The sequence below is a fragment of the Fusarium oxysporum genome, chromosome 10, assembly GCF_000149955.1.
Source record: "Fusarium oxysporum f. sp. lycopersici 4287 chromosome 10, whole genome shotgun sequence".
Taxonomy (NCBI): domain Eukaryota; kingdom Fungi; phylum Ascomycota; class Sordariomycetes; order Hypocreales; family Nectriaceae; genus Fusarium; species Fusarium oxysporum.
The window spans coordinates 2,210,780-2,227,023 of NC_030995.1; the positions used below are offsets into that span (position 1 = coordinate 2,210,780).

The 16,244-nt window shown below is 48.9% G+C and overlaps 7 protein-coding genes across 7 annotated transcripts; 2 read left to right on the plus strand and 5 right to left on the minus strand.

Moving 5' to 3' along the window:
- Window positions 1-113: 113 nt before the first annotated feature.
- Window positions 114-3,222, minus strand: FOXG_11700 (uncharacterized protein). Its single transcript, XM_018391417.1, has 5 exons — window positions 2,526-3,222; window positions 2,322-2,475; window positions 1,978-2,272; window positions 1,503-1,931; window positions 114-1,459 (listed from the first exon to the last, which is right to left on the minus strand). Exons 1-5 carry the CDS (start codon window positions 2,599-2,601, stop codon window positions 296-298), a joined length of 2,118 nt encoding a protein of 705 aa, XP_018250059.1. The 5' UTR covers window positions 2,602-3,222; the 3' UTR covers window positions 114-295.
- Window positions 3,223-3,867: 645 nt separating this feature from the next.
- On the plus strand, window positions 3,868-6,310 carry FOXG_11701 (uncharacterized protein). The gene is made up of 2 exons (XM_018391418.1): window positions 3,868-4,446; window positions 4,492-6,310. Exons 1-2 carry the CDS (start codon window positions 4,069-4,071, stop codon window positions 4,603-4,605), a joined length of 492 nt encoding a protein of 163 aa, XP_018250060.1. The 5' UTR covers window positions 3,868-4,068; the 3' UTR covers window positions 4,606-6,310.
- FOXG_11702 (uncharacterized protein) lies at window positions 3,902-5,843 on the minus strand. Its single transcript, XM_018391419.1, has 2 exons — window positions 5,490-5,843; window positions 3,902-5,443 (listed from the first exon to the last, which is right to left on the minus strand). Exons 1-2 carry the CDS (start codon window positions 5,616-5,618, stop codon window positions 4,808-4,810), a joined length of 765 nt encoding a protein of 254 aa, XP_018250061.1. The 5' UTR covers window positions 5,619-5,843; the 3' UTR covers window positions 3,902-4,807.
- A 25-nt stretch (window positions 6,311-6,335) lies between the features above and the next one.
- FOXG_11703 (uncharacterized protein) lies at window positions 6,336-8,632 on the plus strand. Its single transcript, XM_018391420.1, has 5 exons — window positions 6,336-6,912; window positions 6,959-7,383; window positions 7,429-8,053; window positions 8,108-8,229; window positions 8,278-8,632. Exons 1-5 carry the CDS (start codon window positions 6,510-6,512, stop codon window positions 8,446-8,448), a joined length of 1,746 nt encoding a protein of 581 aa, XP_018250062.1. The 5' UTR covers window positions 6,336-6,509; the 3' UTR covers window positions 8,449-8,632.
- On the minus strand, window positions 8,534-9,893 carry FOXG_11704 (uncharacterized protein). The gene is made up of 4 exons (XM_018391421.1): window positions 9,612-9,893; window positions 9,139-9,562; window positions 8,631-9,093; window positions 8,534-8,584 (listed from the first exon to the last, which is right to left on the minus strand). The coding sequence occupies exons 1-4, from the start codon at window positions 9,869-9,871 to the stop codon at window positions 8,541-8,543; spliced, it is 1,191 nt and encodes a 396-aa protein (XP_018250063.1). The 5' UTR covers window positions 9,872-9,893; the 3' UTR covers window positions 8,534-8,540.
- Window positions 9,894-10,117: 224 nt separating this feature from the next.
- Window positions 10,118-13,002, minus strand: FOXG_11705 (uncharacterized protein). Its single transcript, XM_018391422.1, has 3 exons — window positions 12,247-13,002; window positions 11,898-12,192; window positions 10,118-11,849 (listed from the first exon to the last, which is right to left on the minus strand). Exons 1-3 carry the CDS (start codon window positions 12,662-12,664, stop codon window positions 10,331-10,333), a joined length of 2,232 nt encoding a protein of 743 aa, XP_018250064.1. The 5' UTR covers window positions 12,665-13,002; the 3' UTR covers window positions 10,118-10,330.
- Window positions 13,003-14,118: 1,116 nt separating this feature from the next.
- Window positions 14,119-15,876, minus strand: FOXG_11706 (uncharacterized protein). Its single transcript, XM_018391423.1, has 2 exons — window positions 14,882-15,876; window positions 14,119-14,215 (listed from the first exon to the last, which is right to left on the minus strand). The coding sequence occupies exon 1, from the start codon at window positions 15,848-15,850 to the stop codon at window positions 15,245-15,247; it is 606 nt and encodes a 201-aa protein (XP_018250065.1). The 5' UTR covers window positions 15,851-15,876; the 3' UTR covers window positions 14,119-14,215; window positions 14,882-15,244.
- Between the last annotated feature and the right edge of the window lie 368 nt (window positions 15,877-16,244).

Below are 16,244 nucleotides of genomic sequence, written 5' to 3' on the forward strand. Positions count from 1 at the left end.
GTTTCGTCAGCTCACCTCGAGAGCTGAACAAGTCTTTCTTTTCCGGCATTTTAAGGTTCAGACCCCGCAACCAGCCTGCAACAATCGCGTGATGGACGAGTCTGGAATGATGACGAGAGTTAAAAAACTTCTTTCGGATTAGACGGCCGAATGTCTCGGCCGTGTCTTGGCGATGGAAGATACCGATGACCGAGAAATTGAAAAGAATGTGAATGATTAATAAAATACATTTTTTGAATTACATATGAAACAATTTGGTCTGTAATCTATACACTGATTCTGTTGCGCGTTGCGGCTAATCCTTCTTCTCCTGATCCCCTGGCTCTTCATTCCTCTTCACCTGTTGAATGAGCGTAATACCTGCTAACTCACTAGCACCGTCATGGACCTGCTTCGTCCAGAATGGATCTCTCTCCATCACCAAAACTGACTTGCGTCGCTCGCGATGCGCTTCACGTACAGCTAGTCCAGACTGCTGTTTCTTCGTCTCCAGCTCATCAAGATACTTGACACGGTTTGCATAGCGCTGGTTGTAATCTTCTCGAATACGCTCTGAGCCGATTTGTTGAAGAGTGAAGCGGACGAGGGAGCGAAGGAGGAGAAGAACGTGTTCGCTGATAAAGACCGTGACGGGAAGAGTCGCCCAGTTTCCCAATGTATTACCGATTTTATCGGCACTGAAAAGATGGACAATCGCTGCGGTGCAGATACTTCCGAGCCATGTCAGCGCTTCGAGGGAGTAGATCCAAGGGCCGATTCCGTCTGAGCGAACTGGTGCGGGGCGTTGATGCTCCAGTGAGATCTTTGCGAAATCAGATCGTAGCTCAATCCAGTTGTTGATGAGAAAGCCCATTGGGATAATTGGCCAGACTGGAGAGAATAAAGCGAGATATCCGAATTGAAGAACGATTTCTGCAATGTCATCTTGAACGTTGTACTTTGGAAGAATCGCCTCGTTTCGAACACGTGATAAGAAAGCTGTTTCTTCAGGATCATCCTTCACCACCGCAAGAAGCATATCGCCCTTCGATCTCGCCCTTCGATAATCCCTATACCAATCCGAGAACTTATGCTTCAGCATCGGGACGATATTCTCTTCAAAGAAACCAGAGAGTTGACCTGTGACTGTCAAAGCGATTACTTCGTTTCTCAACCTATCAGCATCAAGATGAAACGGCTGATGAACGAATTTCTTGCCGACGCTCGCAAACGCAGCTGATAAGAAATTCTCAAGCTTGGGGACGACGGTCCCACCGAAGGGTATGTAGATAAAGGCCGTAAGGAAGATAGGGAGGTAGTTTGTGAACATGTTGAGGACAAAGACTTTTTGCGTGAGTGACATTTCGTGCAGATCGGCGGTGCGGTGGTTTTCGAATTCAGTCATCCATTCGGCTGCGTCTTCGAGGGCGGAGGTAATATAGGGGAGAGATACAGCCAGAAGAATTGTTGGAAGATATTCCTGCGCATGTTAGACAAGTTTGTGAGTGAGACGGGTGACGTACTAAGTAATCCTTATACGGACCGGCGTATGTCTCAGAGATCAAAATCTCAATAGTAAACACCGCAATGATGGTGATGCCCAGCGCCAGAAACGCCACTATCAAGAACGGAATCTGCAACAGCTGTCTCACCACCTTCTTCCATCTAGGAAAGTAATAATGTTTTCGCCCGCCTTCATCAACATACTCATAGTCATACTTGAACTGCGGCCTGTTGACTTTGACATGATGAATGCCCTTGACGTTCCAGCGCAGACTAAGATCGATCTCCTGAATCTTCCAGTACTCAAGGAAAACAGTGCACCAGACGCTGGTGAGAATGCCGTAGGCGAGGGAGTACCGTGGAAGCCAGAGCCATGCGATAACACCTGTTATGGCGGGGAAGGTGAGGAAGAGAAGATAGGCTTGGATGAAAGCGAAGTAAAAGGCGACCTGAGATTGTGAGTACTTAGTTATAGGTGAGTGAGATAGGAAATACCTTTGAGCCGTGGAGGTTGCGAATCTGATCAATGTCCTCGTTGCTTAAGAAAAACTTTCGGCTCAAATACTTGAGCAGAGACTGATTGACCTTGGAATTATGAATGGGGAATATCGCCTTGACGTTCTCCCATTTTCCTGTTCCGGGGGTGATGCCTGCACCACCAAGATCCTTGGACCAATTGACAATATGGTAAACTGAGAGAATGTCTTCTGCTTCGTAAGCTCCATCGACGACTGTGTTTTTATCACCGCCTGGGTGATTTGGCGTGATGCCGTATAGCCAGTCCTTAACCCTGCTGTCTCTGTTAATAAAGTCCTGAGCGGTGCATGGAGCTTACTTGCCTTGATTTATAAACAGCGTTGCCGAGAAGTTCACGTGGTGCTTTGGCGAATACAAGAAGGGATTGTTCATAACCAGCTCTGACTTCGACGTCAAAACCAGTTTCTTCCAGATCCGCAACTAGGGTCTTGAACTCCTTGATAGCCGTATCATGATCTACCAACATCAGCATCTCATCGCATCTCATAACCATCTCTCAGACTCACCCGTCTCACCAAAATCGTACAAAACGACATACTTGTCGTTGTACGTCGTCTTATCCTCGAACCCCATACTCGGCATCTTCCAGCCTATAAGATCCCTGTGCTTTTCCCGTCTGGTACCGCGGTCTAGTCAGGCAATACCCCTTGCGCGACGGAACATACCAAGAACGACAGACAGAGAATACAACCGCGGAGATCGGTGTAGAGAAGTGAATAATATGAAAGAATGTTTGATGCAAAAAGTGAAAAGACACGTTTGGGGGCTCCAATACACGTCAGCTGGGTCCACTTGGCCAAGAATGTTGAGCCGGATTGGGCGGCTAAGTCGGCACGAGAATCTTGGTGTTTTGGCGGATTGTCCTTGGCGATAAAGTTATTGTGGTGATTTGCACTGCCTCATTGACGATGGAGTGGTAATCTTAGGGGTCCTAGTTTATTGGTTCTTGCGTATTGAGATCGGATCGACAGGAGCCGTGAGGCTTGATGTTTGGCAATGAAACAATACTGTGATTTTCGTATTGATAATTTCGGGTTCTGTGCATCTTAATTATCGTCGTCATCTTACAACTTGGCAGTCTTGGAGGGCTTATCTTATCTGCGATAAGATAGCCAGCCATGGGACATAGGTAATGGGCAAGACACGACCGATTGCGACTCGAAATCTGAATAGAATATCAAGAATTCTAATGCGCTTGCTGTCTAGATAATGGATCCGACGATGAATTGACTTACATGCTAGTGCTACTCTTGAGAGATGTATTTGAGTGTGAGGTTTTCCTCTGACAAGAATACCACTCATGTTCAGTTATGAGAAGTTGAACAGCTTGAAACTATGCTCCAATGAGCGTTTGGTAAAGATATATCTTCCCTAAACCCGGCAGATGCGTAGTCGTTAGCCCTTGTAGATCTCACTGGTGTTCAGGTTGCAAGGTCACGTTAGGCCGCCTTTGTTCCGGCAGATCAATGGCGGGCCTTATCCAACTACTGATTTAAGCTGAGCCATGAAATAAGCAACCGAAGGCGTGTGATTGACTAAATAATTGTAAGACATTGATTCGTGTTCTAAGAGCCCAGATATCTCCATCGCTATGCCTGAAAGCCATGGGCCCTGAACCCTGAACCCGAATCCAAATAGATGCGCCTCCAACAAGATCCAATGAAAAGATGGGAGTGACTGAAAATGAATGGGATGGGATGCAAGAACCGATGGCCTAATGCAGAGTCACATCACGAGATGGAATCACAAGTCACAGCAAAGGATATCGATTAATCAGATCATGGTTCTTTGCTCATTATCAAGCAATGGAAATTGCCGAGGTGATATCATGACCGGGCACTTCCATCCAATCCCCCAAAAGTCACACGATGGCACACGAGCAGCTGAACACCAACAAGACAAAGATAAGCATTTCGCGATGTCATCGTGCCGACTCTAGGCATTTCGACGTATCGGGACGAAGCGTTTATATGCTCAAACGTGATGATGGTTGCCAGTCACGGTATGCGATACTAAATTGTACTTATAAGTAACGAGACTCGCAGTTGAATGAGATGTTGTCACAGCGCCATTTACACTGTGATGATGAGGGGTCTCGAGATTGTCGTCCAGCGTTACCATTTCGACCCCGCGATGGTTCAACATGACGTTGGTCAGCATCATTTCATCGTGAGGTATGGGAGGGATGACGACACGAGAAATGAGAGCTGGAGTTATATGAAGCTGCCCCTCCCAGCATTGCATTGTCTCTTCAGATTCAATTTAAACACCAAGAGACTTACACAAGATTATACGATACAGCAAAACAAAAACATCATGTCGGAGAGAAGAAGGTCTTCTGGCCCAAAGGCCCCTACTGGTCTCAATGACGAGACGGCCGAAGAGGTCCACGATATTATCCACCAGGCCGAAATGGAAGAGCAAAAGGTATGCCGCTGTTCTCGATTGAATGCATATACTAATAAGCAATAGATGCACGGAAAGGATGCGCTGTGTCAGGATGATGTCGGGCCTAGTGAGGGTGGAGAACAAAAACAGCAGTCGGCCATGGGCAAGGTCAAAGAGGCGCTGAATCTGGGCAAATAAATGTCGTGACGACAGGCCACCGCCCTGACAATGGTAATCCTTTCTTATGTCGGCGTTGATACCAGATTGTTACAATTAATTGATCTTTAATTTAATTCGGCAACGCGGACTAATTGTTCAATTGAATGGGCATGAAAAAAAACAGAAGGGTATCTTGACATTATCATCCTCCACCATCATCAGCATCGCATCAATCAGCGCATCACATCCCAAGAGCAAGACACGCCGAAAACAAAACAACAATTGCCAGAGCCATTCCACCCGGCCTCTCCAACCCCATCGCACCATCCTCATCCACTGGCTTCCCATCAGCAGCGCTCACCTTCTCACCACTCGGATACCGAATATTAACAACCGCTTCCCCCTTCAACTCATCCGGCACGCCCATCGTATGCGGACACTTTGCTTGGTTCTCCGCCGGATAGTCCAACTCACACGTCTCGTCGTGTCCAAGAGTGCATATCGAGTCGAGGATGTTGTAAAGAACGTAATTATCGCCAACCCACGTACTCTCGTTCCGATCGAGGCACGATGTTAAAAAGTTCATGCTATTCGCTGCGCTAAGCGGTAGTCTGCTCTTTTTTGTATGTATTAAGTCGGAGCATTTGGATGCGTCGACGTTGGAATATGTCATCTCGACGGGACCGCCGGCCGTGGGCTTGTCGGTGGCCGAGTAGCCTGTGTAGAGGTAATTCCACGCATCGTAGCTAACGTCGTAGGCGCCTTGCGATTGATCGACGCGGAGGAGATGCACGGTGCGGTCTTCGTATGTGAGCGCGATGCAGATATTGTTACAGTCGACGGAATACGGCCAGTAGGCGATGCGATTCGTGTTGACCTGGTGATTGTTAGCTTGGCTCCATTGACTGAGTAATGTCGCGTACTTTGCACCCGGGGACGCCAATTGACGAGGAGTAACTATCATGCGGCGTCGCCCAAACCGTCCCACCGTCTGATTTGCGCGCGAGAGATAGAGATACTAGGGAGTGGACGAGCAGCGAGAGCCGCAGCATTTTGAGGGAGTGACGAGACGCCTGACGTAGGCGGATCAAGAGGAATGAGTGATTGAAGGCATTTTTTGCGACAAGCCACGCGAGAGAGGAGGAAACGGGGAAGTATTAGGGGTCTGGGGCAGAGAATTGGCCCTGATCTTTACTGCTTTGAGATTAAGCATTGATTACGAGCATGGAGTTAGGCCGCTTTTGGGATGATATGGCGAGAGGTGACAGGGGTTGGGATGAGTTGTTTTTCGGCATTTCGAGAGATGAATGATTGAACAGTCGATAAGGCATTCTTGCTTCAGTGATGAGTCGAGAAGTCGCGAAGCAGTTCAGGCGAGACCCGGAGAAATTATCCAGCTTTTCTTGTGTTATTAAGCTTTATGAACAATGCGACAGCAGCTAACGACTTAGCCAAAACAATGACTTTCTCTGGGGGATGCAGTAAAGGCTTCTATCGTAGGTGATAAAAAGACTTAGGTAGGTTTAGCAGGCCTTTAGACCAGTTAATTTTGGCACTTTGGCTCAACGTCACAAGTTTCCTTGCTCCCCTGGGTCTCTGGATCAAACCGCCCACGGACCAACCACTCAACCAATCACCTCCACAAAATATCGACAGTTGAAGCCCCGTATCTCGCATCATGATCCCCCTTTCAAGCCACCTCCACAAAAACCCCTCTTGGCAGGGCTGAGCTATAGAAACCGACTAATACGCTTGTTTCTGACTGGGCCGTGACATCAACGCCGCAAAAATGCTGGTTTAGTCTCGGAACATGATCCCTCGTTTAGAGCGTGTTCGTGAAAAAGAGGCGATGCCAGGATGGGGGCCAATTCAGATGTCTGCCTATAAAAACCTGCAAGCAATTGCCTCAAGTATTGTTCATCTTCAATGCATCGCAGTTCACAATGACTCGTCTCTATAATTTCATTGCCTTTCTCCTCCCTTCTGTTCTTGCTGGCTCTGTTCCTAAGACTTGCAAGATATACCCTGGATCCTCAGACTGGCCTTCTCACAAAGCATGGTCTCGTCTCAATGACACTTTAGACGGTAGACTCTTTGCGCCTGTTCCTCCTGGGGCAGTCTGCCATAAGGGCTGGCCGTCTTATGACAAAGATACTTGTCCCATGGTCGCTGAGGCTTGGAAGCATTATGATCTTCACACGCAGAATCCTGTCTCTCTTATTTATGATCAGTATTCGAACTGGACTTGCCTCCCAGATAAGAGTTATCCATGTAGTGGAAGTGGATATCCTGCTTATGTTGTTAACGTTACGAAGGCGGAGGATATCAAAATTGGGATCGACTTTGGTAAGTGTTTTGCGATTCAACAAAAGATCTTACTGACAAACGATAGCTCGGAAGAACAACATCAGGCTCGTTGTCAAGAACACTGGCCATGACTACATGGGACGCTCCATAGCTCCCGGTTCTCTCTCCCTCTGGACTCACCATCTCAAAGACATAACCTACCATAAACGCTCCTTCAAGCTTCACAACTCCAAGACTGTTATCACTGGTGATGCTGTTACTGCCGGCGCGGGGACCCAGATGTACGATCTCTACACCACGCTGGATAAGTATGGCCGCGTAGTTGTTGGCGGCGGCGGAAAGACAGTCGGTCTTGGAGGCTACGTTACTGGTGGCGGCCATTCTCTCTTGTCGACCAAACACGGCCTTGCAGTTGATCAAGTCCTCCAAATGACGATGGTCACACCATCTGGAAAGATCCTGACCATCAATGAAGATAACCATTCTGATCTCTTCTGGGCAATGCGAGGAGTAAGTCACTAACCACTCAACTTCCCAATCATACTGACAATCCAGGGCGGCGGTTCAACCTTTGGTGTCCTCACATCCATCACCATGAAAGTCTACAAGACCCCCAAAATCACCGCATCAGCCTTTACAATCGGAACCTCCGCAGCCGCTCCCTTCAAATACGATCTCCTCGCCTACATCATCTCCCAATTCCCCTCTTTATCCGACGCCGGTCTTTCAGGCTATACAATCCTTAGCCCCCAAACACCCAACCCCGCCGGCGGGCCCGACGAAGTAGCCGGTATCCAAGGTGTTTTTGCGGCACAGGACGTTAACGACCCAGAGTACATTCTCAAGTTGTTCAAGCCGATTAATGATACTATTCAGAAGCGGTGGCCCGGAGCTGTGCAGTTTAGTGCTACGAAGGAAGAGTATGGCTCTTTTTTGGAGTGGTATGATGTTTATTTTGATCAGGGTGCTGCGGGGGTGACCCTTTATCTTGCCTCAAGATTGTTGGGTAGGGAAGCGCTGGGTGACGAGAAGAAGTTCAGGGGGGCGTTGGAAGAGAGTTTGGTTTCTGCTGGGGGGTTGACGGTTCATTTGATCGCTGGGAAAGGTGTTAGAGATGCGAAGCCCAGAGGGGGGAGTGCAGCTGTTAATCCTGGCTGGAGGAAGAGCTATATTCACGCGAGTAAGTTCAATAGACTTCAGACGTCGGTTTGGAGTAAACTAACAAACCTATCAGTATCTGGAGAGTCCTTTGAGCCTTTCAACAAGACTTCTAAAGCTGAGGCAGTCAAGGCGTCAAATACATCCATGGAGCCATTCCGCAAACTGTCTCCAGATACTGGGGCTTATATCAACGAGGCAAGATTGTCTATATCATTGGATAGAATTGATATTAATATGTACTAGGCTCTTCCTTTCGAACCTGATTGGCAGCATGCCTTTTGGGGTAAGAACTACGAGAAACTTCTGGCCATCAAGAAGAGTGTTGACCCTGATGATGTTTTTTGGTGCTTTCCTTGTGTTGGAAGTGAGAAGTGGGCACAGAAGGACAATGGTCGTCTCTGCCGAGTCAAATGAGTCTGCGATAGGAAACATTGGCAAGGGCTGCAAGCTGAGTGGAGTTGAGTTGATACTGATCGACTAGATAGATGACCAGGGATAGTTCATGTCTACAACTTTGGTTCGCAGACAGCGATAAACGGTGAAATGACGCCTGCAAAAGATTAGCAATGTCATCAGTAGATGATCACATAACTTACTGCTCAGAAAAAGCCTTCCAGTCTTAGCATCATGCACAACCGTCGTAGCTGCCGGCAAAACCTCCCCCTTCGCATCTTCAACGATCTTCTCAACAACATACTCCCCTTTAACTTTCCTCACTCTCAGGACAGTACTGGGCGGGTGAGCATTATAAGGATCATCGTATGCCTTGAAGATCTCAACGCCGATAGGAAACGCAGCGATCCAGATATCACCATTTTCATCGACCGACGCGTTATCAACTCCATAGCCTAGGTTAACTTCATCGACCTTTACGAGATCTCTGTTGGGAAGGATGCGGTAGATGTATAGACGGCCTGTTATCGAGTCGGGGAGGTAAAGGATGCTATCCTTTATGACGAGGCCGTTGGGGAATTGGAGCTTGGATGCAACGTGTTTGCAGCTTCGAGTATCGCAGAAAGTCACGTCGGAGAAGCCTAGAATCATCGATAGATGATGGCGCTGTCTTGTTAGTATAAGCTATGAAATTGGGATCAAAGTATTTACCCAGCCGAATTTATGAGGACCGTGATCATTGCTGATATAAAACGTCTTATCATCCAACGCCGCAACACGATTCGGCGTAACTATTCCTGCGTGTGAGTAAGTGCGGATATGGTTCATCTGGGTAGCGTCGGGGCCGGTGACAAAGTGCTCGATAGTGGCATTTCCACCATGAACATATTGATCTGCCAGCTTTCCGTCTGCATCAACCGAAGGTCGCAAATTGACGAGAAATAGATCAATGACACCATTAGCTTGTTCAACACCAGAGAAGCCAGCGAGGTTGACCAGTCCATCGCCAGCAGTGCCCTTGAAAACGGGTGTTCTCAACGCGCGGAACTCAAAGCCGTTATCAACCGGCTTATCGATATCCAACGCAACAATAGCATCGCGTTGCGATCGACCCGAAATATTGCGATACCCAACACTACACTAATTAATCACAGTCTAATATAATTTGTTCAAGGTCAACATACTTTGGCTGCCATTGCTTTCGTGAAATTGGATCTGAGCACGCGAGGAACAATTGACGCGTGAATTGGGATAAGTACATATCCTCGCATGCTTCAAGACGATGGTGCACGATTTTACGGCATTGGTAGGGGAAATCGGTAAGCGGTTGGATGGTTCTGTTTATGCCGAAGCCAAGCCATATTGCTTCTTTGAGATAGATCTGGAAGAGGATTGCGAGGAGGGCGATGGCTGCGATACTGATTTTGATGAGTAGATTGGCCATTTTTGCTAGTTTTGGCGGTTTGAATGAAATGAAGAGGGATGAAAATTAGAGAAATGGTCTGATTGAAGGATGCGCATCCTAGACAGTTCAAATAACCGCTACTGTCATGGTCGGATGAATGCAAACCGACGGTTTCGGAAGAGTCGTTGATGCATCAGAGTCGCATCTTCAGTTCAGCTTGATCAATTCATCCAAGTGCATCACCTACAACTTACACGACGGTGTCTCAATCAAACGTTGCGGCCCCGCAGAACATCACCAAGGTCAATCAAGGCTCTCATAAAAAGTCAATGTCGTATAAATACATCCAATCGATGCAAATATCCAATCTAAGAATAATACGCTTCTAGAAGCAGATACAAAATAAAGGAAAAATGTCATCCCATATCTACCATCGCAAAAAGTATCTACGCTTCACCTTATTAAATAAGTATTAAATGCCTCATCCATTATTTCCATTCACAGAGCTGCGACAAATGCGCCGACGATAAACGCCGCAAGAGCTGGAACGTTCCATGCGCTCGCGCCGTTGACGATCGCGGGGCTGGTGCCCGTTGGCTCGGAGGGTGTTGAGTCAACGGGTGTACCTGTTGGCTTGACGACGGTAGCGACGGTGTTGGGGGGTTGGGCGTAGACGTGAGTGGGCTTGTAGGTGTGAAGCTCCTCAAGAGGGTTGCCGCCGGTAGGCTTGGAAGCGGTGCCAGTAGGCTCGGGGTAATCCTGTGTAGCGTGGCCCTTGGTGGGTTGCTCATAACCAGGCTTGGTGTAGTGACCTGTGAAAGTACCGTTGTTGTGATGGTTGGAGCCAGGAGGTCCGCAGGTAGTGCAGTAGCCAGGAACAGGAGTAGGCTTGGGCGCCTTGACGACCGATGTGATGGTGACGGTGCGGTATCCCTTGGTGGTAGCCTCCTTGCAGCCAAAGTTTCCAAAACCGCACTGGATGGCTTCGGGGATGGTGTACACGCCGGTAGGTTGCTCGGGGTTGATGATCTGCGTGTTGTGCACGATTTCGGTGGTGACGTCGCCCTTGTTGCAGGAGCCGGAGCCGGGGCAGGAAGTGATGGTGTACACGCGTGTCGATGTGAGGGTTGACTTGACGGGACCCTTGGTGGGTTGAGGAGCAACGCCTGTAGCCTCGGAGCCGGGGCAGTATGTTGTGAGAGAGGTGATGATCTCGGTGGTGACATGGCCGACGGGACAGTCGGTGACGCTGGGAGGGCAGGCAGTGACCGTGTAGACCTTGCTGGTTGTGACGGTGGAAGTGATGGTTGTAGAGGGAGCGGAAGCAGTAGGGAGAACATAAGTGTTGCCAGATCCGCCAGTAGAGGTTGATCCAGGCTTGGAGGTTGTGAAAGTAGCGTTGGAGTAACGAGTAGTAGAGAAGGAAAGGGTGGTATCGGCAGTCGTTTCAGCAGAAGAAACAGACTCGGTGACAGACTCAGAAGCAGTCTCGGTGGAAGTAGGAGCTCCAGAAGTAGTGGTAGAATCAGAGCCGCACTCACCAACCAAGTCAGGCACGGCATTGGGGCCAGTGCCGATGGCGACGAGGTTGGTACCGCAATCCTCGTTGTTAGCGAGCCAGACATTCCTGTTATCCCAATCGTACACGACGTAGGCAGCGCGGAGGAAAGTGTCGCCGAGAACAGGGAACTCATCGTCCTGGAAAACACCGAGAACACAGCGATCGTCGTTGTGCCAGATGAAGTCTGCGTAGGGGACCTTGATGACGGTGTTGCCGAACTTGAAGTCGACGGTGCCCTTGAGATCGGCGACGGAGCAATCGACATCGACGTAAGCGCCGGGGGTTCGCTGGGCCGTGGGGAACGCTGCGACGATCTTGTTGAAGATGGGGCCGGGGAGTGCGCTGACGGTGTATCCGCTGTCGAGGAGGACGGGCTGGCCGTTCGTCTGGGAGAAGATTGCGTCTTCGGAACCGTCGTCTTGGATGATGCTGATGCCGTCGAGGTGAACCCAGTAGCTGCGACTGTTAGACAGGCGCGCGCGTCAATTGAGCGCGGGGACTTACCGGGTGAGACCATCGGGGGATGACTCGGCGGGGATGATGGGGCGCTTCTCAAGATGGCCGGTATACTTCTTGGTGTCGAGACCACCGAAGATAACTGCGCCGCGATCGCTATCGAGAGTGCGAATATCGAGACTCAATGCGCGACTCTTGATAAGGCCCTGTCGGACCATGCTGTCAATCACGAGGGGGTAAGGCGCATCCCAACCATTCAGATCAGGCGCAGCGCCCATGATGCCGACACTGGTAAAAGAACTATCGTATGCGACACCGAAAACTTGGTTGCGAATATTCGCAGCTAATTCAGTTAGCAAAAATTATGTCTCAGCGACGGTGAGGAATGCTGTCTCACATCCAACGACAACATGGTCGTAACCATAGTTCCAATAAGCATACCCAGTGCCGTAGACAACACCGCCAGTAGTGTTAAGGTTAACCCAGGTACTACTCTCGCCGAAATGACCAAAAGACTCGCAAAACGCGGGCTGCTGCGCCTTTGAGCAAACGGGGTTGACCCAGAGCTCTGCGGAGCCCGTGTCCAGATTGACGGTGACTTTCTGCCCCGGCGTACCGAGCTCAACGTCAATGCTGTAGAAGAAACCATTCTGCTGGCTCTCAAGAGCGACTTCGTTTTGGCGCTTGGTAACGCCCTTTACAACGGGTGCGCCGGTGGAAACCTTGAGGGGGAAGCGAATGAGGCCATCTTCTTGGGGAGCGGCAGCGTGAGCCAACGCGGGGGCCGCGATGGCGAGGAAAAGAGCGGACAACATCTCTCCAATCAATTGAGATGCTTATACAATCGGGAATAGAGAAATAGAGAAAAGAGACAGGGGAAGGAAATAAGATGGAATTTGTTAACCCGGCGTAGTGAGTGACCGGGGAAACGAAACGATTAAAGAAGACGGAAATGAAACCTCGAGAACAGAGGAAGAGAGGTTGGAAGAACTAAAAATGGAGATGGCGGGAATTTTTTGTTGGACTGTTTCTATATAAAACCACCTGCAAATGCAACATGCAGAGCTAAGGGGGGGTCGTTCACCCTGGTCTTGTCTTGAATGATCTGTGCCTGGCGCTAATCTCGAGGAGGCCGGGGCCTCGTGTAGCGCCAGGTCAGCGAAATACAAGCGGGATGACGTGGAACAAAAAGAGGAGAAATAAAGAAGACAAAGGATTAAAGATTGAAGAATATTTAATATCTTTGTGGGTATTTACAAAGCGCCCTTTGTTAATCTTTCAGCTGTAAGGGTTGTTTTATCTGCAGAGTTGACAATACGAGACTCCCTTATGCGCTGTTCCCTTCTTAGGGGTCACGTCAGCTCCGCAATGGTGCCGTTTTAGCGCCTTGCCATTATGAGATTAGCTATCCCCATGCACCGTCGTATCCTCTCACGCAGTGAATACGGGGTCGTTATTTCCAGATCCCGCCGATCTGAGTTAGTATTTGTTTGAAACAGCGCACGGAAGGGATAAGGGAAGCTCCTTGAATTAACGCGTCCCGAGACATTGACTATTCGGATCCCGTGTCGGTTTTACCTTAGGGTAGAGGTTGGTAATTGATTGATGCACGACAGACTGCTCATGCACCCGCCGTGCAAAACGGCGTGCAGCGCCACGTCGACCTCCCGTAAGCTTTGACGAAATGTCACCCTGTAGATGCAAGCCACAATCTGCCGGGCGCCGTTTATTTACTGGTCCGGGAAAGGTTATCGTTAAGATTTGATTGAGATCAGCGATTTGGATGGAGGGAAATGAACGTGGCTGGATTAGGGATGTTACACCATCGTAAGTGCAGGTTGTCAGTTGACTGTCATGGTGTAAAGGGATTTGGTGTTTTTGTGCTCGGCCGAGGTGGTCGGGAAGTGGCGGGGCGGTTGGGGACCTGATGATTCCGATAGCGCTTTTAACGTGAAACGGTAGAGCCGCATTGATACAGTGTGTCTGTGATGCATCGTAAGTTAATTCTTTGTAAACAAACAAACAGACATTTCGCTCATTAAATTAGATCAAGTACTGGATCTCGTCGGTCGTAGAGACGTCTGAATTGAAATGCTTCTAATTCAAGGGCTGTTGGTCAGATGTCCATTTACCAGTAGCTCGTCTTCAACTCTAACGACATGATTACCGCTTCCCTCAACTTCTCTGTATCACTCTCCAGCCATTGCAATAATTCTGTACCAAGACATCTTCTGACAAATAATTTGTAACTAATAAAGTTAATAAACTTGCGATGTGAGACCGAGACACGGAGGCTGGTCCGTTCAACTTTAATTGTCATGTGTACGTGTTACCCTGCAGTTCTACCCGCGCCCATGCTGTGAAGCCTCAATCAACTCTCCCCTGTAAAAATTCTTTCTTGGCACGCACTGTTAGTGCCGTGTTAGGAGCGGGATTTTCTGCAGGCCACGCGACCACACAAAACTGCGGGGATGCTATCGGCTCCCTAACAGCAGTTTTCAGAGAAGGAATTTTGGAGAGTTCGCCTTCTCTGACAACACCTTTGTCGGATCTAATGGCGGCACCTCAGAACCAGAACGCCTTAGATATCGGAGGACGATGCCCATGGCATCGGTAGCGACATCCTCCCGATCAACGACGCCGATTGCGATGGGTTTTTCTCCTTTGAAGGCAAGCCGCACCGTCGGCCTCTGATTCCTTCCCGAGGTTTTTCCCTGCCGCCGCGACAGTCGACTACGAGCTACAACTTGGTTACTGGAGATTGTGGACTGCGTCGGCAGATGTAGTGATGCGCGAGAGAATTCTGGTCGGTGGAAAAAGTTCGACAATAGATTGCCCCCGAACCCGCTGACGGGTGACGGGCTTGAGAAATACAGCACCTTTTGTGCCATTGGTATGCTGGATGGTGAAGGAAGCGGGGTTTCCCTGTACCTAGCTAGCTCAGCACGTCTTTTGCTCCAGTAGGAGATCTGGCTTCGTTACAGCCACCCAGACGAAAAATATACAAACAAACAAACAAACAAATGTGAAGCCTCAATGCGACGAGACACATGTTGACCATGAGACCAACAATCTCCGACTTTTAACAAGAACAAGCAAAATGAGGTCCTCAAACAGCGTATCAGGAAGCGAAAATAAGCTGGATGCATATCATTAGCTGTCTCGCATTCATCTCCCTCCAACCCACCACTGTCTAGGGAACTGCATGCCCCATTTCCCCATGAGTACTCTCAACTCATCCTCTGTCCCCGGCATAATATTGATGAAAACCCTATTATTACCCCCCTCACTCATACAAGGTTTAGAATGTACAGCTCTAAATTCCCTGCCAATTTTGAACACAGAGCATTCACCTATTTCTGCTGCTTCTGCACCAAAGGGTTTTAGTACAGTAGCTAGTTCATCGCGCACAGCATCTGCTGCAGCTGCACAGCCAACACAACGAATTGACACGCATTCATGGTCTGTACTTGCTGCGTGACGGGCGGACTGTTGTGCTTTGCGCGCGGAGGGTTGATGGGATGCAGGTATGAATAGTGTTGAGGGCCGAGAAGGGTAGTGCAGATCTTCCAGTCCGTTCCGGTGTTTTGAACATGTTTTTGGTGTTGTGATTTGAGACCTAAGCGTGTACCGGGGAGTACGTCCTTGGTGAAGAAGAGTTCATCGGTATGCCATCTTGGTTGATCAAACTCGTGAGTTGGTGTTGTAGCGCGAATGGTAAGGAAATAATGCTCAAATCCGTTGGCAAGTAGAAGATTCTTGATATAGCTTAGAAACGGAATAACTCTAGAGAGAATAGAGCCTCGAAAGACGTGGCTCTCAAAGTCGTAGAAGTTAACCGGTAATGATGAGTTTGAGTCGGTGGAAAGGCTGAGGAGAGGGCCGCAATAGCACCAATAAGCTGAGCGCTTGACGGTTATCGAGTCCTGGCATTGATCGGCATCGTCAAGGTAATTTAGGAAACAGAAGTCTTTATCGAAGGGGGCATCTACAGCTGCCATGGTTACTCAAGGACAGGATCCGTAAGGAGAGAATTGGTCAATGTCGGTTGCGCGGTCAAATGATTGCGAATCCTTCTCATCGCTTACTGGTGACTAAGCAGGCCTGAACTAAGAGAGGCCTCACGGAGTGTCGGCTGGAGACAACAATTCGTATTCGTTGATGATACTACAGTCGAAGCAAAGCAGGCATATAAATTCGCCGAGCTTTTGCACTGGTAAGGGCTGGTGAAAGCGGAACGAATGCTCGATTAGTCGCCTGACTAGAAAAGTCTCAGTCTTAGCTTCTACTCCCGGTCTATTTACTCTATGGCATCATGATCCCATGGACATGATTGAAAGGAATGGAGAGCTAACTGATAGATGAGAAACTCGAAGGAACACATACCAAATCGTC